Source organism: Hipposideros armiger, unplaced genomic scaffold, assembly GCF_001890085.2.
Source record: "Hipposideros armiger isolate ML-2016 unplaced genomic scaffold, ASM189008v1 scaffold_231, whole genome shotgun sequence".
Lineage (NCBI taxonomy): Eukaryota > Metazoa > Chordata > Mammalia > Chiroptera > Hipposideridae > Hipposideros > Hipposideros armiger.
The window spans coordinates 215938-242953 of record NW_017731581.1 but is presented as its reverse complement, the minus strand read 5'-3'; the positions used below and the strand labels follow the sequence as shown (position 1 = coordinate 242953).

At 37.1% G+C, this 27016-nt stretch overlaps 1 protein-coding gene across 1 annotated transcript in view; it reads right to left on the bottom strand.

Moving 5' to 3' along the window:
• Positions 1–19752, bottom strand: part of MTPN (myotrophin) — a 54366-nt gene extending 34614 nt beyond the window's left edge. The window contains exon 1 of the mRNA XM_019654813.1: positions 19404–19752. Within this exon, the coding sequence (XP_019510358.1) occupies positions 19404–19475 (72 nt within the window). The 5' untranslated portion in view covers positions 19476–19752. The remainder of the gene's footprint in view (positions 1–19403) is intronic.
• Between the last annotated feature and the right edge of the window lie 7264 nt (positions 19753–27016).

Sequence of the window (27016 nt, the reverse complement as noted above, 5' to 3'; positions counted from 1 at the left end):
CAAAATAACTATTTCTGCCCCCAAAGGTGAGGATGGTACTGTATTATAATTTTTGCAAATCTTTTTAATGTTTCTAATAGAAGACAGCTGGATTCTCACACCTGCTTCTCCATTCAACTTATTTTGATATACTGTTTTGGCTGAACTATAGGGAGGAAATTTACAGATATGGAAACTGAACAAGTAAAACATTTTTAACAGCCTTTTCAGTTAATTATGCATATTCTTCTTTGACACTACCCCAAAACTCAGTAAGTAGTAGTTTGTTAAAGGTTATTTACAGTGTAGAGTCTGAAACTATTGGTGAATTTTATACTCTGTTATATCAAAATCTATCAGTCTGTTTGTACTTTGAATCCATCTTTCTCCATGCATGATTTTGTAATGTCATGAATTGGTCATTTAGAAAATATTGGTTTACTGAGTTACATAATCTTCCAAATTTCATTATACAATATCAAAACGATCGCATTCACTGATAGTCACTTCTGATCTCATCACAAAAGTCTTTAAGTACTGGGAAGCTGTCAGGCTCAAAATGGCAGAAGTAAATGTTCCAAAACCTGACCTGAATTTTCTCTTGAAAGCTCCAATTTTACCATTGGCAAGAAAAAGTATCAGTTGTTTTCCATGAACTGACAGGCTCACTAAATTCATTTTTAAGAAAATGTCAGCCAAATGTCTAAGACCGAATAACTGAATTTATAGTTTGTCAGTTTTTTTTTCAAATAAAAATAGGGTTTCATAAATAAAGCAGTTCAGGTTGCAACTCCAGAGAATATATACAACAATTTTATTAATACTCATCTTTAGAGAACAGGATTATGATACTCTCAATTTCTGAATTTCATTATAATATATATTTTTTAAATGAGCATGCATTACTTTTATAATCTATTAAAATACAGATATTTTTGTTTTGAAAAACTAAAACCAAAGTCAACTGCTTATTTGTTCACTTAGCAAAATTTAAACTCAGTTTTTTTTCTGATGAAATGCAAGTCCTAGTAGACCTAAAAGAGATGAATATCTTTCAAGTCATGGAAAAAAAAGAAGCCAAGAAAACAAATTCCTATAGCTGAAAAAAAGGCAAAATGAAAGTAAGTTTAAACCAAGTAAAATCAATGTCTAAAAAGCAGAAAATTTAAATTGATCAGTTAATGACAAACATGAATAGGTTTAACTATCAAATTTAAATATAAAAAATGAAATTTAGATTTTGTTAAACAACAAGCAACAAAAATCCATCTAGAAGTTGCTATTGAGACACACCTAAAACAAAAGTGAGATGAGAAAATGTGAAAGAAAGCATGAGCAAAAATATTATCAGGGGCACATACCTAAAAAACTAAAAATAGTAATAATATATGACAAAGTAGAAAAAAGTAAATGGTAAAAAGGTGTTCATTTTACATTTTCAAGAGGTTTACATCATGAATCTTTATCTGAAGAATAGCAAAAAAACCATGACAAAAACAGCATTATGGTGAGGGGCTGTCATAATAACCTCAGTTTTTGGCAGGTAAGGAATAGCAGGCATAATAATTAACTAATGCAATTAATATATATCAAACTTTGGAGTCTATGGAAACTACATCTTCTACTTCCACTGAATATTAACAAAATTTAATTATAACAGACCAAAGAATACCTACATAATTCCCAAGTTTAAAATTTTATAGAACCTATTCTCTCATTCCAAATGCAATAAAACTGAAAATACCAAAAGCACAAGCACAACACAGAACAAGAAAACCAAAGGAATATACAATAAAAATAACATAAAAACAAAACACACAAATACACAAGCACACACACACAATCAATAGTAAATGTGCTAAATTACTGATGGAGCAAAGAGGAACTCAATACTAGAGCTACAGACTATTTTGAAAATAAAGATCAAAATGTTAAATTATTATATTAAAGGTAAAAATATTACTTATGGTATCCATAAGTAATAACCAAGGCTGTCTGAAAAACCAAACGAGCTCCTGTGAGACAGTTAAATTAATATGACATTACATGGCTTTTTAAAGCCTGCCACAGGTTTTTGTTTTTACTTCACATTAGACTTTGGAAACCTTTATAATTTTGCCTAGGTTTTACAACAATAAAAAAAAATTATACTAATTCTGATAACTTTTCATATTAGCTGAAAGGTAATGACAATTTTTACAAACTTAAAAATCCATTAAAAATATTTGTGTATCATCCAATCTATTTTGCTTCCTAAAAAATTAACCTCAGAACATCTAATTCAAATATCTATTTTTTTTCCTTTTTTTTTTTAGCTGAGCCATCCTGCCACCAGCTCAGCGGCAGCTGAGCTTGGGCCGGGAATCAAACTGGCAACCCTGTTGCTCAGAGCTCACACTCTTGAACGAGCTCTTAACCAACTAAGCCACTTGGCCGACCCTTCTATTTTTCTCATTTTGTAAAAATCAATATTAAGAGTTCATTTAACAGGGTTCTAACGCTTGAGGAAAACAGATCCAATGTTTATATTGTAAACATTGTAATATATACACATATATATATTTTAAACATATAGTATATACACATACATATATATAATATATATACACTCCATTACTATTTCCTTTAGAATAATTATTCCCAAATGTAACACAGTTCCAAGTACATCCCTATAAAACTGAATATTCAGGAGAGAAACAAAAGAATTAACAACATACAGTACTTTCAGGACTAATGGCAGAAAATCTCCAAGCTTATTTTAAAAAAATCAGTCTTAATATTTTGGGTCAAAGTCTAGGAGCCAAAGTAGCTGCTGAATTCATCTTTCATTTTAAACGAAACTGGCCACTTAATCTCTGTCTTCGGTAGTATTGTGTAATAATTTAATTGCTTCCTCTTGAATAATAAATTATGAAAAAATAACGAGCAGTGTTCTGTGGCAAAGGTAAAGCAGTCTTATGATTTAAGTTAAATTATTTAATTATGAAGCTTGAAATGATGAGCCACTTTTTTACATGAGGCCTAACATCCTTTTTATTTGATCTCCTTGTCATTTGTACTACACCGTGGAAGTAGTCAATAGCTTCTAAGAACACAGAATCCCCATAATGCACTGGGTGACGCAAGTTAAATCCTGTGACGCTGTTGCCTTTTTTCCTCCCCCCTTATTCAGATCTTTTTCCAGCAGTCTGTTAATGCCAAGGTGGAGGTGAACCGGTTCACCTGAACTCTGTCTCTGCTAATACCTTTTTCCTATTTAGACTTTGGATAATCTTCTTTTCCTACCATTTAGACTCCAAATTTTGCCAATGACTTTTACCTGGAACTGATATTGGTTAATCTGATTTTAATTTTGCCTTCTGGATAGAGAATAACTGCAAGCTCTTTCTATGTAAACTCCTCTTACTCTGGTATACTATACTCTAGATCTTTTATAAGGCATTGAAGCTTTAAAGAGTTTTTCACTCACTAGTCATTTATTTGGTCAGTCATCCATTCAACAAATATTTATGAGCTCCCACCATGAACTACGCATTATTCTAAGTCAGGGGTCGGCAAACTGCAGCTCGCGAGCCACATGCGTCTCTTTGGCTACGTACGTAAGTGAATTTTTCTTATTTTAATAAAGATATAATTAATATTATTACTTGTTATAATATTACTTTAAATTTTCCTTACTTGTAAATATATATTTATGGCTCTCGAATAATTTTTAAATTGTTGTGAGGGACAGGATTGGCTCTTCCGTCTCAAGTTTGCCGACCCCTGTTCAAAGTGGTAGAAATACAGATGCGAACAAAAAGGACAAGTTCAGTTCATCAGGTCAAGTACCTGGCTGCAAACCCACTCGGCACGAGCTGGACTAGGGTTCTAAAAGTTTCTCTTTTGACAGTAGGTTTATGCTAAGTCATACAAACAAAAATTAAAACTTCATTTCTCCTCTACCGTCTCAATCTTTTAAAAAGTACTCATGTTCATGTAATGGAATGAGAATGGTTTCTGGAATCCAACAACAGATCTCGAGACAAATCCTGGCTCTGCCATTTACTAGCTCGGTTACTCTGGACAAGTTACTTAAATTCCTTCAAGTCTAATTTACCTCATCTACAAAAACAATCTTCCATGGTGTCTTTTTTTAAAATCAAATTTTTATGATAACTAAAAGAGAAAATGTAGACAAAGCATTGAGCAAAAAAATTAGTATTAAATGGTGACCCTTAGAATATCATTATTGTTACATTTATTTCATAAAACAGAGCAAGTATTAGGTCTTTCTTTTGCTTTATCTGTATTCTAGGGATATTATTATTCAAATCACTTATATGGTCCAGAGAGAAAATTTTCTTCTGGTAGGTTACACTATTACTACTTCATTGCAAGTACAGCATCTGGAAATTGAAGGCAAACAAGGGGTAACAGGTTAGGTACAGGCCCCGCGATGTGAAGTGTTATATCTCTACCATCCACAACCCAAATACAGAGTAGGTCAGGAAGAGTCTAGTGTACTTAATATTTCTATTTTTCTAGATGTCTCATTCTTCCTTTCACTAGATTTTTCCCAGTTTTTTTTCAATTGTCAGGTTTTTTCCCCTGAAACTATTCTCCTAAATAGTTTTAATATGGAATAAAAACGTATTTACAAATGTGAGGTATAGTTTTAATAGTTTCAGATTTCCTGCCCTTACCAGCAAAATCTTTTCTATGCATCTCAAAAGTGTGATTTGGTGAGGACATTTACTAGATCCAGTCCTGCTTACAAGACTCTGTTTACACAGCACTGGCTCATTTGAATAATAAACATTCAGACAGGATAGCATTATTTATACTATTTCTAAATGAAACTGTCACCTGACTTGTGCAGACAACTTTTCTTAGGCTTTCTTCAGGTGAAAAGAAACAAATAATTCTCCTCCTTTGATCTTCAAGATACGTACACGTTGCTGCAACTGAGTTCTGAGGCATAAGTACATACTGTACTGTCATAAGAAACCAGTGTCCTCAAAAGCTACTTAACAAACAGACTCAATTAGCATATGTGTGACCATTTTGTAGCACAGCATGTAAATTAACACTAGACACCTGACTGATAGTAGAATGCAGCAAAACTATTAAATTTAACAAATCCTATATAATTGAGTCAATGTCCCTAATAAATCAGTTACAGGTAAGTGTTACAATTCCCCACTTAGAATTCAGAATTCCTGAAGACCGGTGTTTCACATTTTTTAAATGACAGGTCCTCTCGATGCTAGGGACCCTCCTTTCCTCCCTCTGCTCTCTACCCTGGCCCTCAAGGTTAAAAGCTCTTACACCTTAGGATCTAACTTTGCCAAAAGAATCTTGTATTACTGTACTGGTGACACGAGTGGTTAAAACAGTACCAGAATTCTAAATTATGACATAGCAATGGATTCTAATGCACAATCCACCACTGAGAGGCAAAGCAACATAAAGCTGGTAACACTTTACTATTTTACCTGGAACTTCCAACACAGGAAAAAAACCGATGGATGGCACAGCAGGAAGGTAGAGGGTCTGAGAAGTATAAAATCTACTTGCTCTTAACTCTACATATTTTCTACGAAGTTAAATGAAAGGTCTATCCCACCAAATGCATCAAACTTTCAATGTTATAAATATGAATTTATTTCAAAGTAATGAATAACAATACCCATAACAAATAATCATTTATTTAATGAGCACCTATTTAATAAAAACATGGTAATGCATCCTCATAAAACATGTGCTTTGAAGACTAATTTCTTATTACTAATTAAACTCCATACCAGGTTAATCCTGACCAAAGTGATCACCTTCTAAAATCATGTCAGACATGTTCCCAATTGAGGGTTATTTTCACTGACAACATTACTACATTTGAATGGCAGGGATGGCTGAGATTGGCCAAAAGAAAAAAAAAATTGTTCACAGTAAAAAAGCAGCAAAACACACATATCTTGTTTAAGAATAAAAACTACAAAATAAAACCAAGTCTTGTGTTTTAAACAAATTCAAATAACTATGTATTTCTGTCTCTAGAATTCTTAACCTAGGGCTATTCAAAGTTCTGAAATTATATATTCACATTATAGGTTCATTTTCGTTAGCTTGCTTACTAGTATCACACAGAACTAATGAAGTAAAAGAAACAAAATGTGAGCTAGAAAAACAATTTAGGTGTAAAAGTAATGCATTAACTCTTTATAAACTATTTTTAACCAAAAAGGTTAAGCATCTATCTATGTTTCTTTCAAGTTTTTAAATGGAAGTTGTGATAGTTCAGGCCCCAAATCTATATTTCCCCATCTATACATCTACAAAGAACTTTTAATTTAAGCTTTTTTTCAAAGTGACTACTTGAGTGACTTAGTTTTATGCAACTGATTTATTTATCAAAATCACTATTTTTCTTTAGTCATACACTTTCTAATTGAAAATAGTGAAGTATTTAAACATTTTTTTACTGGTGGTATAAAATTAAAAATTTAACAAAATGTATTTATACAAAGAATAACTACCAAAGTTAAGAAAATTCATTCAAAACACTGTAGTAGTATCTCAATTTGGACAAAAGATGAATATGTTCAAAACGTAGCTTTATTTTCAAAAAACTGATTCATGGCTCCACAGTTGGAATTTATTTCTAAAATCTTATGTAGCCTGGCAAAAATCTCATGTTCCAACCCAATGGTTTACATTCCTAAAGGTTGTATCTGTAAATAAGCCCATGATAGAGGAGGAATGGGGAGGAAGGAAGGAAAAGAGGGGCAAAAGGAGAAAGAGAGGGAAAGAAAATTTTAATCCCTAAATTTTTAGATGTGATCTCGGTAGCCATCTATTGAGTGGGAAAAGGAATATATATTTTAAGATCATTTTTCTGTTGCCATCATATACGAATGACAACTTGAACATTTTGCCCAGAAATTTACAGATTAAAAAAAACCTCTTTGTAGTTAATCATTTTAGCTAAGACGTGTCTTGCTCCTCATTTGTGTTTATTAATTTTGAATAGAAATGTGGACACCCTCTATTTCCAATCTTGGGTCTTCTCAGTTCAGAAAACTTCGATTTCTACTTATCAGTTCAAACTTCTATGTTCTTCCCTATTTTTTGCTGGTTTGATCTCAATGCTTTATCTACTATAATACTTAATCTTCAAATTTTTTCATCTATGTAGTTCATTAGTAGTTCTGAAACATTTCAATGCAAATGAGGGAAAAATATTCTTTTGGAATAAGATCAAACCCTGTCCTACTTATCAGCTGCAGGATGTCAGGCAAGTTCCTTAATTTCCATTTCTCTAACGATAAAATGGAGAAGGCCATCTGGGTAGTTGTGAGGATTAAATTATATGCATATGTATATTAATTTATTGTGTAGGACCATGCCTGGCATAAAGTACTCAAAGAGAAAGCATTCTGTTCCCTTTATCTTTCACTTTGAATATGATGTTTGATTTGGTGTTGATTCCTCTTATGTTAAAATTTCCATTTGAATTTAATTTGGTGTTGATTCTCCTCTATACTGCAACCAAATGTGACTTTTTCTTGGCTCTTAGTCTATTCTTTTTATAAAGTTGTAATTTTTCCAATACATTTGTATAGTTGCTTTCTAAGTTTTATTTATATGTCATGCATTAAATAGGGAAGTAATTTATCCAGAACCCATACAACTATTTTATTTCTTGTTTGTCCTATATACCCTTTTAACTGAACCTACCAAAGAAAACTCATTCTCAGAAGAATTATTCATTATTGTATTTCCATGGCTACTGAATACAATGGCAGGCACTGTAGGTGCTCAAATGATATTTGCAGAATGAATTATGAATGAACCAGTGAAAACTGTGCTAACTGCCTTCTCTTTCACTTCTGGAGTTAGAAATTAAGCCAGGGTACAGGACGGGCAGTAGGGCTGGGGAGAGAATTCTAGTCATGAAGGATGGATGACCTTTGATAGCTGAAAAGGTTATGTAGAAGTCCCTTTCAGTTTAAGCATCTAAATTAGTTCCTGTTCGCATATTTACAAGTAGCAATTCCTAATTTTCAGAATATTCTAGGCCTCTTGCCTAAGGTTGAAATTTACTGTAGAGATTCTTTCTATGCTTTTTCTTTTAGAGAATTTCATTCAAACTCTTTCTCTTCCCCTAGCCACACATGGCTTTCCTTACCTTCTTTTTCCTTACAGTTCAGTATCTTTCAACCATAAAGATTTCTGAATCATATTTTTGGAAATGCTGATCCCCAAAATAAGTTTTCTATTTGATTAAATTATTTTAGATTTCAAAAACTGGAGGGGGAGAGAAATGAAATTTAGTTTATTAGACAACCCAGTTTTTACAACTTCAATGTTATGCAGAAGTGAGCCAACAATGACCCACTGGCCAAATCCAGCCTTTGCCTGTTTCTGTGAATAAAGTTTTATTGGAACATAGACATCCTCATTCATTTACATATCATCTATGGCTGCTTGTGCACAAATGCAGACATGGCTCATAAAGCCACACAGATGCATAATCACAACTATGCATCTCTTAGGAAAGGATCTACAAAAAAACACAAACAGCAAATACTTACAGTCACAATGTGGTAGGCACTGCTTTGTGCATTTTACATTCACTGTCTCTTTTTAAAATGAGGTAAAATATGAATGGGGTACTATTGTAATCTCCATTTGCAGATGAGAAAACTGAAGTCTGATAAAATTAAATAACTTTACCATAGTTAATAAGTGGTAAGGTTGGCAGTCAGACCCAGGTTTAAAGTGAAAATATACATACTCTTCTACAGAGGGCTTTAAAAGAACAAATAATAAAGGTGTTCTCTAAGGACTTAGTTTGCAGCTAGAAAGCTTTCAATTTTGTTTGATGGTCCACGTACTTTTACATTGTTACATGTGGCATTAAGTACAGGTTTTAATATTTGCTCATTAATAACAATGAAAAAGCACTGATGATTCTTATTCTTCACAAAGGAACAAGAATAAAAACCATCTGTACTTTTACTGAAACTGTGGTTTTAAAAATCCTTAACTGAAATTCTAAAATGATGGCCATGAGAGGTTACAAGTGGAAGCTATGTTAATATTTATACAACTATTGTCAAAACTACATTCCACAACTATTGTAGTAATGTGGAAAAGTTGGACAAAGTTCACTGAGTTTAAAACAATAGAGTCTGAAAACTGAGAGCTATTTCCAAAAGAGGAAATGAAGGAAAATATATTAATATCTGTTACAAAGAGGTTTATGGTAAAACAACTTTGAAAATAACAAATGGGTTAATTCCTAGAAATACCATCTCAACCCAAATTTAACTGAACTACACGGCAGGCAGGAGACAATGTGATAAATATTGGGAATCCAAAGATAATGTTTATCTTCAAAAAGTTCACAGCACGACAGGAGAGATAGGGGAAATTAATATGGGGTTCTTAATTGCAAGAACAGAAACCAATTCAAACAGATGAACAGAAATGTAATGCGCTAAGCAGATGTTAAAAGTAGCTCTCAGAATTGCTGGGAAGGTTGAAGAGCTAGGCTCAGTAAATGCTCAAGAAACAAGGCGGTGTGAGAATAAGAAATAAAATGAAAATCTGTCACAAGAACCACCTGGGCACAGAAGAGATGCTACAACGGGGACACCATTACTTCTGTTTTTAGAAACAATATTTTATTGCTGCTAGTACATCTTTTACTGTGCCTGAGTCTTTGTATCAGCTCCTGATAAAAGCACCCAGTGAGTCGTGTTCGGGTTATAGACCTATTTCCTAAATGTGGGCGGGAGAAAGCCATTCACTTGTCCCTTTTTGGCTTTTGTTGTGGTAGGACCCAGCCTTTGCGTTTCACCAAGATTCACACCAGGCAACTCTTCAAACATGGGAAGGGGTTTCCAATGCTGGGAAGCCCCCAATCCCCATCCAAAGACAAATGCTCCACTACAAACACTGTATCTTAAATCAAGATCTGCACAAATATTGGGGGCAGGGGGCACTCGTCTCTGAGTACTCAAGTTTGAGAGGCACTATTCACATATCTAAATGGTAACAGGTGATCCCTATCTCTATGTGCACCTTTGTTTTTTTTAAACCAACCATTAAGACAAAACTCTTTTTGAACATTCAAAACTTAAAAGACATATTCCACAGAAGATTTGAGTTTATTAAGCCTGTTTTCAAATTCAAGTCCAGTGAATTGCCAGTCAAGTCAGGAGCCCATAGCTCTCAAGTTTAAGAAACTCTACACTGGAGCATAAACACAATAGGAAAGCTCTACGTTAGATACCATGTTGGCATTTAATGAGGGATTAACTGCACAGCCAGGGATGCTAAGCAGAACGAAAACTTTAAAAATAAGCAGAAATTTACCAAGTAGATGGGGCGGGGCAAAAAAGAATATTCCAATAGAAGTTACTAGCTGGTGCCAAGTATTTCATTAGAAAACATCATAATGTGGTGGAGGAAGCACCTGTTCAGGTTCATGAAAACTGAATTCAAGTCCAAATCCTAATTAGCAGTATGATCCTGGACAAGCCTTTTAACATCTAATTTTTCCGCATCTACAGTATAAGGGAGGTGAACTAGATCACTTTTTAAGGAGTTTTGCTTCTAAACAAATTTATGGTTATAATCGGTAACAATGGCTAACATTTATTGGCATTCACCACATGCCAGGGAATGGCAGTCTACACATAACACAGATTAAGTAGACTACATATATTAAGTAGGTATTACTGTTATTACCCTCATTTTTTCCCAGTTAAGGAAACTCAAGTTCTGAGCAGTTAAGTATGTCACCCAAAGTGATCCAGTCAGTAAGAGGGCCAGAGCTGTAGGGTTTAATTCCAAAGCCAATACATGTAAGCTCTACACTACAGTTTCATCAACAAAGCACTTTCAAATCCCCAAAGGATAGTACTGTAGCTTCAATTACACTATGGGTAAAAAGTTTATTATCTACAACCTTTCTTTTTGGCTATCTAATTTTTCAGATGGTCAACAGTTTTGACCTAAGTATTAAAACATTCCATTATTTTATATAGTCGAATAGAAAGCTTTCCAAAATATATCACACATGTCTCTGACTTTTTAAATGAGAGAAAAGTAGGCCAATAAACTTTTCTTGAAGCTTGAGGTTGCATTTATATATATATTAATTATTGTACGGGCCTTTGGAACTTGAAGGTAAGATGACTTTTTGCCCCTTTGTTTTCTTGGGTCAGCTTCTTATGTTTTGATTTCTTCTCACTGATTTCAGGAATCACAGTTCCTCTCCACCCTTGTAATGTTATATGGACTTTAAGAAAAAAAAAAATCAAACTTCCAAGCTTATCAGAATTATATACAGTTGACCTTTGAACTACACCGGTTTGACTCTGCAGGTCCACTTTTATGTGAATTTTTTTCAATAAATATGTAGTCAGCCCTCCATCTCCCTGGGTTTCGTATCTGCAGATTCAATCAACTGTGGATCAAAAACAGCATTTTTGAACCAAGGCTGGGAGTTTGCTGATGCAGAGGGCCGACTGTATGCATTTCTACACCATTTTATATAACAGACTGAAGCATCCGCAGGTTTTGGCATTTGTGAGGAGTCCTGGAACCAATTCCTGAGGATACCGAGGCATGACAGTAGTTAAGTTTTGAGGGAATAGAAAGTTATACATGGATTTTCGAATGCACTGGGGTTGGCACCCATAAACCTCACACTGTTCAAGGATCAACTGTAATAAAGATACAGTTGCAAAAAAATTACTTTCAGCAATATTTTTTGTTACAAGGTGGCTTTTGATGTAGTACCATGAAGTAACTCTTAATTATCAATTCTGGTATGATTTAATTATGTAAACACATTTAATTGATTCAAATACTATGATATAGCCTATTCCCACACTGCACCATATCCTCCTATCCTATTTCATAAAGAATTAAAAGCTAAAGCATTATGTTCTTTAGATAACATGATGTCAGCATTTCAGGAAAAACAAAACAAAAATGTTTAATGCTTATGAAGATATATGGGTTCAATGTGAGGTAGGTCCAAACAATCCTTATACTTTTTTCTGAGATGGAAAAAGGAAAAAAACCTTAAAGGAATCATCTGCAAAAATTCTAAAGAGAATATAAGAGGGAAAGTGGCTGTATTCCACACTAAAACATATTATGAAGCTATGATCATTAGAATAGTTTAATATGGATAGAAAAAGAGTAAGAAATCCAAACATACTGGAATTCTGTGTATGATAAAATTCAGGTTAGTAGGTAGAGGAATTATACAACAAATGGTGTGGGAACTTTATAAAAACAAATAGACAAACTATGTTCCTATTTCATGCCTTGCTTTAAATAACAGAAGAATCAAATGCCTAAAATGTAAAACACGGAAAAAAAAATTAAGTTCTAGAAGACCATATCTATTTATAATATCAGAGAAGAAATAGGTCTCTATATGGGACACAAAAATACATGTCACAAAAGAGGAAAAATGAATATATTTAACCACATTATCGTAAAGTCTGTTCAGAACAACAAAATACATGAAGTCAAGAGACAAACTGAGAAAAATATTTGCAAAAAAATAAGATGAAAAACTAACTCCATTAATTTGTAAAGGATCCATACGAATCAATATAAAACAAATACCTACTTAATAGAAAAATGAACTATATAAGCAGGAAATCTGGAGAAAAGAATCCAAATACTAATCCAGTTTTAATAAGATATTGATTTCCTTATTAAAGAAATGCAAATCAAGGCAACGTATTTTCTACCTATTACAATGGCAAAAACGGAAGTCTGATGCTGCCCAGTGCTGTAGATACTGTGAGGGGATGGTTGGTCTCATGCATTGCAGAAACTGAAACTCATCAGGAGGGTAATACGATACAGTCTCAAAGTCGTCAATGAATATATACAAAGGTCATCACTATAACAATGTTTAATTACAAAAATAAGCTGGAAAGAAAACGTTTATCATAGAGCACTAAATTACGGTATGTCCATAAAATGGAATACTATGTACCATTTAAAAGGGGACAGATGAATAAATTTCAATGTGGAATGTAAGATGAATTATTAAAGAATTTAAAAAAGCAAAGTGCAGACGTGTGCATAGAATTTAAGGGGGAAGTGGATAAGTAAGTGCATTTCCAGTGTTATCCTGAAATTAGTTATTAAACTTGTAAGGATGGCTCACTTTGTTCACAGGGACCAGGGAAGAGAGTCATAGCTGTTACCATTTCTAATCTGTACCTGAATTAATTTAATGTCCCTTTTTACTTAGAAATTATTTTTTAATTTTACTTTCTAAAGTTAATAGGAATTATCTAGATAGTAGAATCATGGGCCAATTTTTATCTTTTTTATACTTTCCTGTCTTACAAATACCTAGTAAGTTTTATATTTTAAATAAAGATACCACCTGAGTAGGGGGAGTAGGCAATGGAACACTCTTTTTTGTTTCACTTTATTCTAATCAAAGCAGCTTTATCTTTTAAATAATAAGCATCTATTATTTTATCATTTAAATCACCTTTATTACACTTTTAATTGTCCATACTAGTGAAAGGATGTTTAAAATCTCAAAGCAAAACACTACATATAGTCTACAGACATCTGAGTGAACACTTGCCTTCTAACAAAAAAGATCTTTGTTTATTTTATATTCAAAGAAAGGAGAGTAAAAGACTAATAGAAAGACTAAACTTTCTGTATCTACTGAGAGCACATATATTTTATACAAGGTGACATATTTGCTTTCTGACTGAGTCACCAGCCCTGCTGTAGGAAGGGCATAACAGTGAAAAACATTTATGATATGAAACTGATGATTAAACAAATAAATAAAAGGGAAACAGCATAAAACTAATAATTGCAAGATAGACTGAATCGGGACCTCTTTTAACCTACCTATTTTATTAGGAAGTAAGAAGTGATCCCAATAAGTCTTGCAATTTCTCAAGATTAGAGCTGATACTTTTCTCAGGTTCAAGAGATCCTATCTAGCTCTCACTGGGTGCACAATTGTTGCTTTTCAAACCTATCAGTGTCAAAGGCAGATGTAATTAGAATGGGGGCTGGAGAGGGAAAGGAAACCGCAGAGAAAGGGAAGTTAGAGACCTGCCGTATAGTGTTTCACAGCAAGCGAAATGGAAGCATGTCAACAAGGAGCACATACATCAGACCTACTGGAGATTTTATGGGCGTACTTATCAATACAACTCACAAGCACTCACCTCTAAGAGAGTACAGCCTCAAAACCTTCTACAAACCTTACCTCTAAATATTCTCAATGGACTGTTACCACCCTGCTGTGATTTTTTCTTTTTATGAGTTTTAATTAAAATTTATTGGGGTGACAATGGTTAGTAAAATTACATAGATTTCAACTGCTGTGATTATTTTTAACACTTATATGCTCAGTAATACAGTATCCGCTGATTAGCATTACTGAAAAATGAAGTGAATGGTATGAAATGTAATAGCAAGGAACTTTGAAGTCAGAGAGACTCACTCAGTTTTAAAATCTCAGCTTCACTACTCAAAAACTTTATGACCTCGGGCAAGTTATTTAATCTTTGCCTCAGTCTCTTCATCTCTAAAATGAGTTTATGCTTAAAGGTTGATGTGATGTGACAAGTCAATGATATTATACCACCTGTACACAGCATCACAGTGCTCAAATACATAACAATTCAAGAACATTACTTTTTGAAAAAAGTGCTAAACCATTATGAATAGAAATCACAATACTTTACTTTTGTTTCTCCCTAAAGCAGACACAATTTGATTTTTTCTGTACTATATATCAGGATTATAAAAATAACATAAGATTATGTGTGACTATAAATACAGAAGAAGTTTCCACAAGCTATCAAATAGACTCTTTATGGACATGCCTTAAGCAAAGATAGCCTCTGAAGAGATCTGAAGTTTACAGAGCTGTTGTCTCCATGCTAATTATTTTCAGATTGTTACATTAAATTTTTTTAAACTGTAGCCATTTTTGTACTCTTCACTCATAGTCAGAGATAATTTGTGCCTGCTCTTACAAGCCCCTTTCTCATTTTCTTAATGTGCTGATTCTAACCTGTGCGCTAAGAAACCAGGTAACTGTTTCAAGGCAGATTGATATGGTGAAAAATATACGGGATGTAGATTCAGACAGCTCTGGGTTTAAATCGCAGTTGCACTTCTTACTTTGTGACCTTGTTAAATTACTTAACTTCTCTGAGCTTCAATTTCCTCATCCTTAAAATGGGAATACTATTACCTGTTCTGAAATGCTGTGGTAAAAAGCAAATGAAAATTTAGGTAAAAGTCTTGCAGAATGCTTTACAGTACCTGGCAATATAAATCATCCTGTCAATGATAATTATCATTATATAACTAACGAAGTATGTTGTAACTATAGCTAAGTTAAGAATACAAAGAATTTCTTACTTGGAACATATGCTTTTAATGTGTGCAATTCCTTGGCACTATACCGGAGATACAAAGATGAAAAAATATATATACAGTATCTACCCACCAGAGGCTCAGATCCTAATTAAAAACAGACATGTAAACAAAACACAGCAATTTGATAAGTGAAACAGTGCAAGCAGCTGCGCTTCGCTTGAATTCAAAATGTTTTTCTGGAAGAGATGATATTTAAGCTAAGAGGATAAACAGGAGCTCACCAGGCAGGGGATTGAGGTGAGCAGACTTAGACAACAAGGAGGATGACAAACCACATGTAAAGATACACAAGAAATAGCATGGCAGGGTCTGGGGCAGAGTGCTGCTGGTAGAGAGGTGAGTTTAGAAAGGCAAGCAGAGGCCTCCATCATACCAGCAGGTATGCCAAACCAAGGAGGAGTTGGCCATTCTTAGAATAAATGATGGGAATCAGGAAAGTATTTTAAGAGTGAAGGAGGTTGGCTGAAAAAGATAACAAGCTCAGATTCACATTATCGAGTGCTCCCTCCAGCTAAGATGTGCAAGTTAACCAGGCGGGAGGGGAAAACTATATAGTCAAGAACAATACAGTCCAGGTGGGAAAGAAGCAACAACTAATCTAAAGTAGTAACAATAAGACTAGAGAACAAGGAGTAAATGAGAGAAACGTAAAAAGTAGAAAATTCCCCAATTTCTAGTTTGGGCAAATGGTTGGGTCATGAAGTCATTGGTCAAAATGGAGACAACAGAAATAGGAAGTTTTGAAGAAGAAAACACAAGCTCAATTCGGAATTTATCTGAAGAGAGCTACCCATTAGGCAGTCTGGAGCTTAGGTGAGGGCTGAATTAACTCAGTGGGAGAAATTAACATTAAGGCAAAAATGGGATACAAGGCAAAAATATCACCCAGAGGAAGTACACAGACTGCAAATGGGGCTATGAATATCTACTATGGCTGCTCATGAATATCTTATATACTGGCTTTCACTTGTTTTCCAACTGAACAAGCTGAATTTTGTGAGATGTTATTTATATAATTTGCACACTAAAAAGAATGAAATATTTTTCATACAGGTCTGCTGAATATAGATGCTTAAGTTTCCTGAGCATTGTGTCTAAGTTCACGATCATGCCACCAGGCCTAGCTAGCAAAGTGGTTGGGGCCTGAACGGTGCCCAATAAAAACGGATGATTAACTAAATATGGTCTTTAGGTTAGTCAAGAAGCCAAACGTTTCCAATATTGTTTTAATGTTAAAGATAAACATTTCTTATTGAGTAATCTAAAATTTCCTTTATATGCTGCTTTCCCCATTTAGAACCATACAATTTTCAATGGTATGGGAACTTGGAACTGATTTTTCAGGGTTCAAGAACTTACCCAAAGCTAACAATTTATGCCTACCAGTACTTCAGATTTCTGTACAGGAGTCAGAAGCTGGTAGAAAAACATAATTATTGATTTTAAAAAAATATTAATTTAAAAAGGAAGACTACTAAAATGCGTCACCTACAGGTCCACTCTTGTATGTTAACCATGTGAGAGATCTTCCCAGGAGAACATTTTAGAGCCTCTCACCCCTTAGAAGGAACACTAGACAAGCCCACATGTTTCTCCATGGAGTTTCTTTGTACACAGATAAATGCACATCACGTAAACTCGGACAACGGTAATGTGTGCTCATAAACTGGTGGATGAAAAAGGCGAGTCAATGAATAAGCAGGGAAGATGGCTCCTGAGCAGAAGAAACTGTTCCAAAGGACAGTTGGAGTGTGGATAATATGGGAGCTCTGTAAGCAAAATCTGGGGTGCTAGTTCTTGGTTACTTTTTGTTATTTTTCATTAACAAAGCAAAAGATATTTTAAGAGACTTGAGTTACTCAGTAAGAACTAAGAAAGGAAAAAGCTCAATGATCTGTTTATAGGATTAGTTTACAGTCAAACCTTTTTGGATAAACCAGTTCTTACTACTTCCTTTTACTTTTCTTTGAATGTCTATCCTCTCTTTCATACACATCTTTTTTTTTTTTTTTTTGGTTGTTGTTAATGAGAGTCGGCAGTATGGTAGTAATAGGAAAAAAAACAAAATCAAACTGAACATAATGACCTAATTTAAAAACTAACTGAAAACAAAGTAATCCATCGCTTTTGGCATATATTTTTACATAATTGTTGTGTGTGACTGAGAACTCTTCATATATAAATTATCTGCTGGATGTGGACCATGAAAAGGCTCTACTGGAAATCTTGGTATCATGCTTTCGCGATTGCATTTTGGATTGTGAGAGGCTGCATAGGGCAGGTAGAGTCTAAGTTTTGGAGTCAGCAGTTTAGTTCTGGCTTCTCATTTGTTATCTCTGTAACTTTGGACTTTTTTTTTTAAGTACCCTGCATCCCAATAATCTTACCTGTAAACTGGGACTCATAAAAGGACTTACTTCACAATACGCACAGGGATGATATAAAATACATGTATCAGGAAGACACTACATAATTGTGTTATTTTTGTTACTGTAAGCTGAGTTAGTCGTTATCAACTTTCCGTATTTCAAGGTTCCACAGTAACAGAAAAACAAAAGCCCACTCACTTCCAGAGTACTGCACTGCCCCACCACTATAAAGTGGACCATGAATTGAAGTGTTCCAGGTAATTTCTTTCCTTTAATCTTACACTGAAACATTCAGTAAGTCAGGTTTCAGCCTGCCACTAGCTGAGAACAGCGTCCTAAAAATCCACTGCAAGTAACAACCAAGCAGATGATTTGCACGCAAAAAGTCTAACTGTAATGGTATTAAACAGAGTAAAAACTATCACTAGTTTGCCTTGCACAAGCCTACAAGTTTTAAGAAACTCTGCTTCTGCTTACTTGCTTCGTAACACAGATCTGTGAAGCAAACACACAGCACCATACTGGTGTGCATAGCCTGTGAAGACCTAAAACCTGGACTGGGTTTTCACGCTTTTTCGGTATGCAAAATGCACTCCGTGATTATGTCATCAAGTTACACTTTTGTTCTGGACGATTTCTCTTTAGATTATCATAACAAAATCCCATGTAAATTCCCTCATAATAACAAAAAGCACCGTTTCGGGGTGCAAAGGCAGGCCAGCTTGGAATTTTACCAGTCCACCATAACGTGGATTCAGTTTTCTATTTCGAGTTCAGTTTTGTGATGAGCTGTCTTTTCATCATGATTTTACCTTCAAATAGACTGCGACTAAACTGCGTTCCCATTGATTACACACGTGTGCGCATTTCAGGTGGCAATCAAGGAGAAAGTTGGAGTAACTGAAGTTAACATGCTCGTCTGAAAACTACTCCAGCATCTTAAAACACTCCCAGATGCTAACTGACAGCCTTCCCGCTTGGAGCAAATATGTGTTTTTGGTTTTTTTTGTAGTGGGGGAGAGGAAAACGGCCACACCCAAAGTTAAAGCTCCCCGCAGTGAAGCCACCCCAAGTTTCATCACTGTAACTATTGCTATTTTTGGGTACTTTTTCACGGTGCATGAATAGGTTACATGCACTACCTGCCCCACAGTTAAAAAAAAAAAAAAGTTCCTCTGATTCTAATCACCTAGGCCACTTCATTCAGGGATGGGCAGGTTCAAGGTGGGGAATTACCCCCTTCAAAAAAAACGATTTTAGTACCTGGCGTAGAAGTGGGGCCAAGCTCACATGATCGGTGCTCAGAAGCGGCTCCACCAGGGCCGGTCCCCTACCCCCCTCCCCCCAAGGGGTCAGGAAAGCAAGGAGAGCCCGGCGGTACCGGACCCAGAACGCGCCCGTCATCAGGACCCCCCGTTTCAGTTTAGAGGATCCCTGACGCCCCTCTCTCCTTGGCGCCAGCTCCATCCAGGGTGTCGCTCTCGCCCCCGCCCGCAGCCCGCGACCCGCGGCCCCGCCAGCCCAGCTCCCGTCAGCGTCCTCGGCCTCATCCCCATCCCACCTCCGTCCTGTCGCCTACGCCATCCCGTCGCCGCTCACCTTAGCCACATAGTCTTTCACCTCATCCAAGTCTCCGTTTTTCAGGGCCCACATGAACTCCTTGTCGCACATTACTGCAGCGGGGCGGGCCCGATGGCGGGGCAAAAGGCGAGGAGGCGGTGGCGGTGGCGGCGGCAAGCGGATACCGCCGGGCGAGAGGGAGACCGGAGCGCGCCGAGCCTGCGGGGAGAAGGAGAGAAGGTGGGCGAGGCTGCCAGGCGGGCGAGGCCGTTGGCCGCGGCAACCGTGAGGGCGGGAGAAAGTTCTCTTGCGGCCACCAGGCCCAGCCGAACAGGTTCCGCCTGGCCGAGAAGCAGCCGGAGCCTTTACACTTCCGGTTCACTCCCAGCTAGGTCCCTCCCCCAACTTCCTCTTCCTCTTCCCCTCGTGGCTCTCAGGAGCCCGCCCCGAAGGCCCGCAGGGAGGGGGGGGGGAGCAACCCGGTGTGCGCAGGCGCAGTGGCTGCGCCGTCTGGAGCGGGAGGAATGGGGGCGGGACTCTGGGAGGCGGGTGGAGGAAGGGGTCAGGGCTGGAAGGGCAGAAAGCGAGTAAGGATGGAGAGTTAGTATTTCAGAGAGGGTGAGGACGTTTCTGCACCCAGAAAAAGGGAAACATTTAACAACGAAAAGGAAAAAACCTTGGAGGGCATCTTGCTCACCTAAAAGTGGCCAGTAGGACTCTTTGAATTCCTTCCCTCTCTCTCTCCCTTTCTCTCTTCCTCCCTTCCTCTGCTATCAAGCATCATTTGGACCCCTACAAGTCATCTAGGGTACAGGGGAAAAAAAGGAAAAAGATCCTTGTGCTCAAGAAACTTTATAATCCTAATGACAACAATGAGAATTTACTGTGCTACTACTACGTATAATGTTCTGCAGAGGGAAAACTTCAGCGAGGTGGGGAACATGTTTTTCTCATTTCCCTGACAGCAAATCATGTCCAGGACCCAGGACATCAGTGTAATGCCATAGGGCAGAGCAAACCTCACTGTCCTGTACAATTGCATTTTTAGAATTCTGTGTTCATCTGTTTTTAAGGGCTTGAAGCTTCAGGACTTGCCTAGTGAAGCCAGTCTACTCTTCCCAGAACATGGCTGTAATGCCTTGAGGCACAGCCACCAGATGAATTGTGTCTCAGCCCTTATGACCCAGACGTGCACACACGAGCATAGAGAGATCCAACAAAAACACTTATTGCACTATTATGTATTTAAAGTCATTATGTATGTCCCATTAAGCAAATAAAACCAAACTACTTAACGATGCTTGTTGCCATATAAGGATTCAGAACACAGACTCTGGAACCAGATTGCTTAGTTTTCAATATAGGACCGGACCCTTACTAATTTTGTGTCACCTGGGCAAGTTACTTCTCTGTTCAGTTTTCCACATGTGTAAAATGGAAAAACAATAGAGTTTAATAAATGTAATTGGGGGAGGGGTATCATTTAGAGACAGCACATAGAGATAGGTTTCAAATGAAAAAAAAATTTCAAATATTTAACAGCAGCTTTGATTGTTATTCTGTTCATTTTACTTTGTGACCATTAGAAATACAACCATATACTTCATGATGCACTTCTGGAAACAAATCTCAAGGAGGAATTTGTTAGGTAAATCTTTAACTCCTGTTCCTCCCACCTGTGGGATCTTTGAGGTAGATCATGCTGACAGCTCTTGATTTATAGCTCTAGTCCAGCCTTCTATGTGACCCATGCTTATAGTTAACTTCTTACCCATTTGAATGTCTCAAACTTAACATGTCCAAAATAGGATTTAATCTCCTCTAGATTTTTAAACCTAATTGTCCCCTAGACCTTCCCATCTCTGTGAATACCACCACCAATCACCCTGTCACTAAAGCCAGAAGCATGGCGACAAAGATTCTCTCCTTGACCAAACTCTAGCCAGCTTCCTTTGAGCCCTGTCTTGACTAGGCCTCAACCTTGGTCTATAAAGATTAGCATAGTTTCTAGCAGCTCAAGACCACATCCCTAAGGTTGTCCTAGACCAGCGGTTCTCAACCTGTGGGTTGCGACCCCTTTGGGGGTCCAACGTCCCTTTCACAGGGGTCGCCTAAGACCATCGGAAAACAAAAAGATGTTTATATTACGATTCATCACAGCAGCAAAATTACAGTTATAGAGTAGCAACGAAAATAATTTGATGGTTGGGGGTCACCACAACATGAGGAACTGGATTAAGGGGTCGTGGCATTAGGAAGGTTGAGAACTGCTGCCCTAGTCCTCCTTAAATTTCCTGCTTGATAAAAATCAAAGCTGAAAAAAAAAAAGTTTTCTTTTTTCTCCCATTTGTCCCAGCCAACACTCGAGGATAGGGCCTCTGTCTCCCAGTCTCTGTAGGAGGGTAGAATCTTCCATAATTGGCAGCTAGTGGACACAGCTGGCCTAATCACATTTCTACTGACTAACCTTTTTAAATTTTTCCACTTTCCTGACTCTACTGAGACCCTACCCATTCTATTTCCTCATTCTTTCTTTAAAACACCCAATCACCTCTGTCCAGACAAAGCTGAGTTCAGTTCATAGCAAAGTCTTTTCCCTATTGCAGTAGTTATTACTGATAAAAATCTGCCCTTACCACTTCAACCAGCATCTTGCTTTATCTTTGACAGTGGGAGTCATAAATAACTTCTACCGTTCCCTCATAGTCCATCCATCAGTAGTCCTTCAAAATGCCTTATTTGGTTTACTTCTTGCCATCTTCACTACTGATTTACCCCTCCCTGCCACACCCCTTTCCAGCCCTATCATCTGTCTGCACTGCACAGATACTCTGAGTTGGTCTCCCCATTTTCATTCTTACTCTTTTTCAAGTGACTCCCCATATAGCCAGAATTACCTTTTTAAAACATAAATCGAACATGCGCTTCTTGTCCTAAGACCTTTCAGTGGCTTCCTAGTGCATTTAGGACACCACCCTGATTATTTGTTATAGACTTCAGGATACTCAGTGATCTGATCCTGACGTCTCTCCTAGCTCATGAAACGCCCCTCCCACTTCCATTGTTTCTTTGGTTCCCATAGATCTCATCTTCTGCCCGTTTCAGGAAAAACCAAGCTCATTACACCCTAGGGCCATTGTGCTTGTTGTTTCGTGTCTGGAATGCTCTTTTAATTCTTGCTCACTCCTGAGCTTTGAGGTCTCAGTGCAAATGTCACTTCCTCAGAGAGGCCTCCCAGACCACCCACTGAATTACTTCTATCATATAGCCCAGTTTTATTTCCCCCTTCACTTCAATAATCACAAATATTTTCACTTCTGGTTTTTTTTTCCCCAACCTATTTTGTTATTCATGGTGTTCAACCAATATTCCTTTTTGTCTGCCTTTTAGGGCACAAGAGAGAATTGCTCTTCTTGGCTTCCTGTGGTTGAATAACGTCATGTAACTAATTTTGGCCTATTAGTTATGAGGAGAAGTAATATGAATCACTTCCAGACTTGCCAAAGCAAGACCCTTCAGAGCTCTTTAATCCCTCTGCTATTGCAACCAGCAACTTGCAAGACAGTAGCAGTGACTACAGTCAGCCTGGGTTCCTGAGGGACTCAAATGAGCAGATCTCCCTTATCCCATAATGGATATGTAGTAAAATAATAATTAAACTTGTTGGGTCAAGACACTGAGATTTGGGTGTTTAATACTGTAGCAACACTGAGTGACTCTTGACTGATACAGAAATTTTTGTCAGGAGGGAGCTGTTACTAGAACAAAAACCTTAGTTATGCTAAGGAATTCTCCCCTTTATTAATTCAAGAGCTATTTATTAGCACCTATTAGGAGCCAGTATAGTGATAAATATCTGGCATATAACGTAAAGCAAGATATACATTATGATCCCCATTAAGCCTAATTTCTAATGCAAGAGGCGGACAATAAATAGGTATTTTATTCAGAGTAGGTTAGATTCATCTGCAAACATATAAACCCCCAAATCATAGTGTCTTAAAGCAAAAGGTTTGTTTTTTATTCATGCTACCTGTCTAACATGGATTGCAGGGGAATTTGCTTCTTGTAGTTACTCAGAAACGCAGACTGAGTGTTGCCACCCTATTGGAAAAAAAGTGCATTGGAGGAACTCACAATGGCAATTGAAAGTAAATGTTCTGGCCTAGAAGTAATTTATAATCACCATCTTCACAACTCAATCACATGGCCCCACCCAACCACTAGGGGGCGAGAGTGCTCCAAAGGGTGAAGCATGAGCAAGGAAGTAAGTCTAGACTGCCACCATCAGCCCTTCTGATCGTTAGATATTAGGTTTACCTTTCTTCCCACATGCAAAATATATGCATAGTCTCTTCCAGGGAAATAACCCCAAAAGTTCTATTCTATCACCGTATCAAGTTCAAAGTCTGCGATCCCACAATAGTTGGGTCTGGATGTATCTTCTCTTGATATGGGGACACATGCATTACTTCTATCATCTAGCCCACCAAACCAACAAAATATCTGTGCCCCACCCCCCTCCATACCTCATCTATAGTGGTAGAGTAGGAACAGGATAATCACCATAAACTCCTCTCAAAATGGAGAGGAATAGGATACAGATAGCAATCAATAGTCTGTAGCAGTTCTGGAATGCTACCAGGCAGACATTGCAAGGGTCTCTACCCTAGGGTGGAAATATCCCTTGATTAGACCCCAATTCTGATCCATGGTAGGCGCCCCCTTCACTGCATTGTATTCTGTGGGCGTTTGCTCCACCTTCAACCTTCTAAGGGAGTTCTCTTGCATTATCCCAAATGTTCTTATGTCAGAATTGTGTTGAATGGCTGAATACCTAGCTGGTGTTTGAGCATTGCTTGTTAGTGTGGGGAGCCCTCCCCCCAATATACACATAGCGGAATTGGGTGCAGAACCCTTCATTACGTACATTTATAAACTTAGAAAAAAATCACATATTAATTATGCCATTCTCTGAGTTGTGGGCTTATGGTCGATTTCTTGCTTTCTTCCTTATACTATTCTCTATTTCCTATTAACAAGTATTAAAGAATCATAAAAATAAAATTATTATTAAGTCTTATCTATGTAGTGCCAAACTTATGTCCAATTTAATTGAAGGAGCTTCAGTCATTGTGCTAAGAAGTTTATAAAAGTGAGGTGACAAAGTAAAAAGTGAACATAGGTCTAATAGACATTAAAACATAATATGAAGTTACAAGAAATAATTCATTGACTGAATACAGTAATACCTTGGTTTGCGAGCATAATTCGCTCTGGAAACAAACTACTCGTATTGCAACACATCATTCGTTTACCATGTTAAAATGTATTAGAAATGTTTGCTCGTCTTGCAGAACACTCGCAAACCAAGTCACTCGCAATCCAAGGTTTTACTGTATAAAGTCTGATCATGTGCATCAGGAATAACTTCCGAAAATATGCTCGTAGCTGAAGGGAAATGGATTTTTGATTCAATATGCACCCATCAAAATGTCTGTGTTTATAACACTGCCAACGATAAGAATTCTGAAATGCCTTGCTTCAGATACACTTACTAAAGCATATATACAGGGCGAAGGAACCACAGTCTATGAAAGTGAATGGTAGGTTCCTAGGAAGTGTAGACAATAGTAATGTGTGTGACTGGGTAATTAACGCCTGTAACTCACTTCGTTGTGAATAGACTCACTCACTCCACAGCCTCTGACTCAGTGTTGCATGCTGTTGACTCTGGGCTATAACTCAGGGGAGCAATACGAGGACAGGAGTGTGTCTCCCTGACTCCCTTCTCAAAAAGCTCTGTGCTTCATCAACAGTCAACTCGTTAATACCTTCCGATGCTCAAAGCCAAAGAACTGTAATTGTCCCCCGAGCCTCTCATTTCTTAATAGCTGTCCTTACATGGTTTGTTTTCCCATCCAATGCTGCAGGCTTGAGGCAAGGGGGAACTCAATTTCTTTGGGAAACCTTCAAATGCTTAGATCCTGCAGTGACTCTGTGAATAATGGTCTCGACATTGCCAGGTCCTCCAAGGGAGATGGAAAGACGTTGATTATTTCTGCTAACTTGAAGGAAATTTACGAAGGGAAAAAGAGGACAGTCATTCAAACTTCCACGAGCTGTGTTTCTGTAAAACATAAACTATCCAAGTCATCAATAAAAAGGCCTTGTAAATGTTAAGACTAACAAAAATATTATGTGTTCATATATGCAACACATTTATGTTTATTTTCTATGGCTTGAAGTCTGTTTTTGTTTAAAAGATTAGAGACATTTATTTGTTCTTCCATTTATTTGCTGCCATATGTATTTTTTCAACCACAAATCATAAGATTGTTCTTATGAAAAAATATGGTATTTAATGATTCATTTTATTTTCTACTCCCAAAATACTGAACCATCTGTAATTTTTTTTCTAAATTTGGGGAGGGTCCGACTGCACTGTAACCCCTTCTCTACTCTTCAAAACATGTGACTATGTAGAGTCACTGTCTATATCGATAGGAGCAAGTGTAATAAAAATGCATGTTATAGAAATGCTGATTTTGTTGCTAAATGCAAAATGCTTAACTGGTATGATGTGTGACATCCTTATCAGGGAGGCCTACACATATTCACCACAGGGGATCATGGAAAGGAGTTGGGGAGAAGACGAATAATACTGGTAAAAACAAGCATTCTACTGTTTTATAGATTATTAAGTGCTTTTACATTATTTCATCTGATCCAACTATCCTGTGAAGTTAGCTTTATTATGTCACTTTGCAGATGAGGAAATGAAGTGGGGAAAGGTTATGAGAATTGCCAAGGCCACCCTGGCTGTAGGTGGAGAAGCTGGTTGCCCATCTGGGCTTTAGGTCGATACTGTTTAGAAAAACTGGGGCCAGACATACACAGTGTGGTGAGAATAGGAGTTGGATTTGTTAAAGTCCCAGGTTCAAATACACATACTTGAGTAAAAGCATTTCAGAAAAGGCTCAAAACCAAGGAGTACTTACCATGGTAAATTTGTTCTAAGAATTTTCAGAATGGGGGATCAGGGTGTGGCTTCATCTTCCACAGTTCAGGCTTGTGGATGAGATCTGGGGCAACCCCTCAGAGAGACTCTTGCTTCTTTAAAGAGCTGAGAGCAGGAAGAGATGTCTCTAGGCTAGGGTAGGAAAGAGCTGTAGAGTGAGGAAGGAGAACTAGAAATGTTATATGAAAGTAATTGTGTTCACACCAGGGTTTCTTAATTTTGGCATTAGTGACTTCCTGGGTGGGATAATTCTCTGTGTGGGGGGCCGTCTCGTACATTGCAGGGTGTTCAGCATCATTGCTGATCTCTACCCACTAAATGTCAGTAGCATTGTCCCTTTTAATCCCTGGTGGTGACAAACAAAATGTCTCCAGACATTGCCAAATGTCCTGCAAGGGACAAAGTCACCCCTGGTTGGGAACCATTATTTAAGGTGAATTGAGCTGAATTAAGAAACCAAGATTGTATACCTCAAGTTTACCAACTTGTACACGGATTGCATCTCAACATTTTTTTTCTCACACGGTTGTAAAGTGTTTTTAAAGCAATGTGACAACTTGCCAAATGTATGCTTATCGAGCAAACTTCTATGGGTGTGTAGTATCAGGGAAAAATAAAAGGTCTCATGATA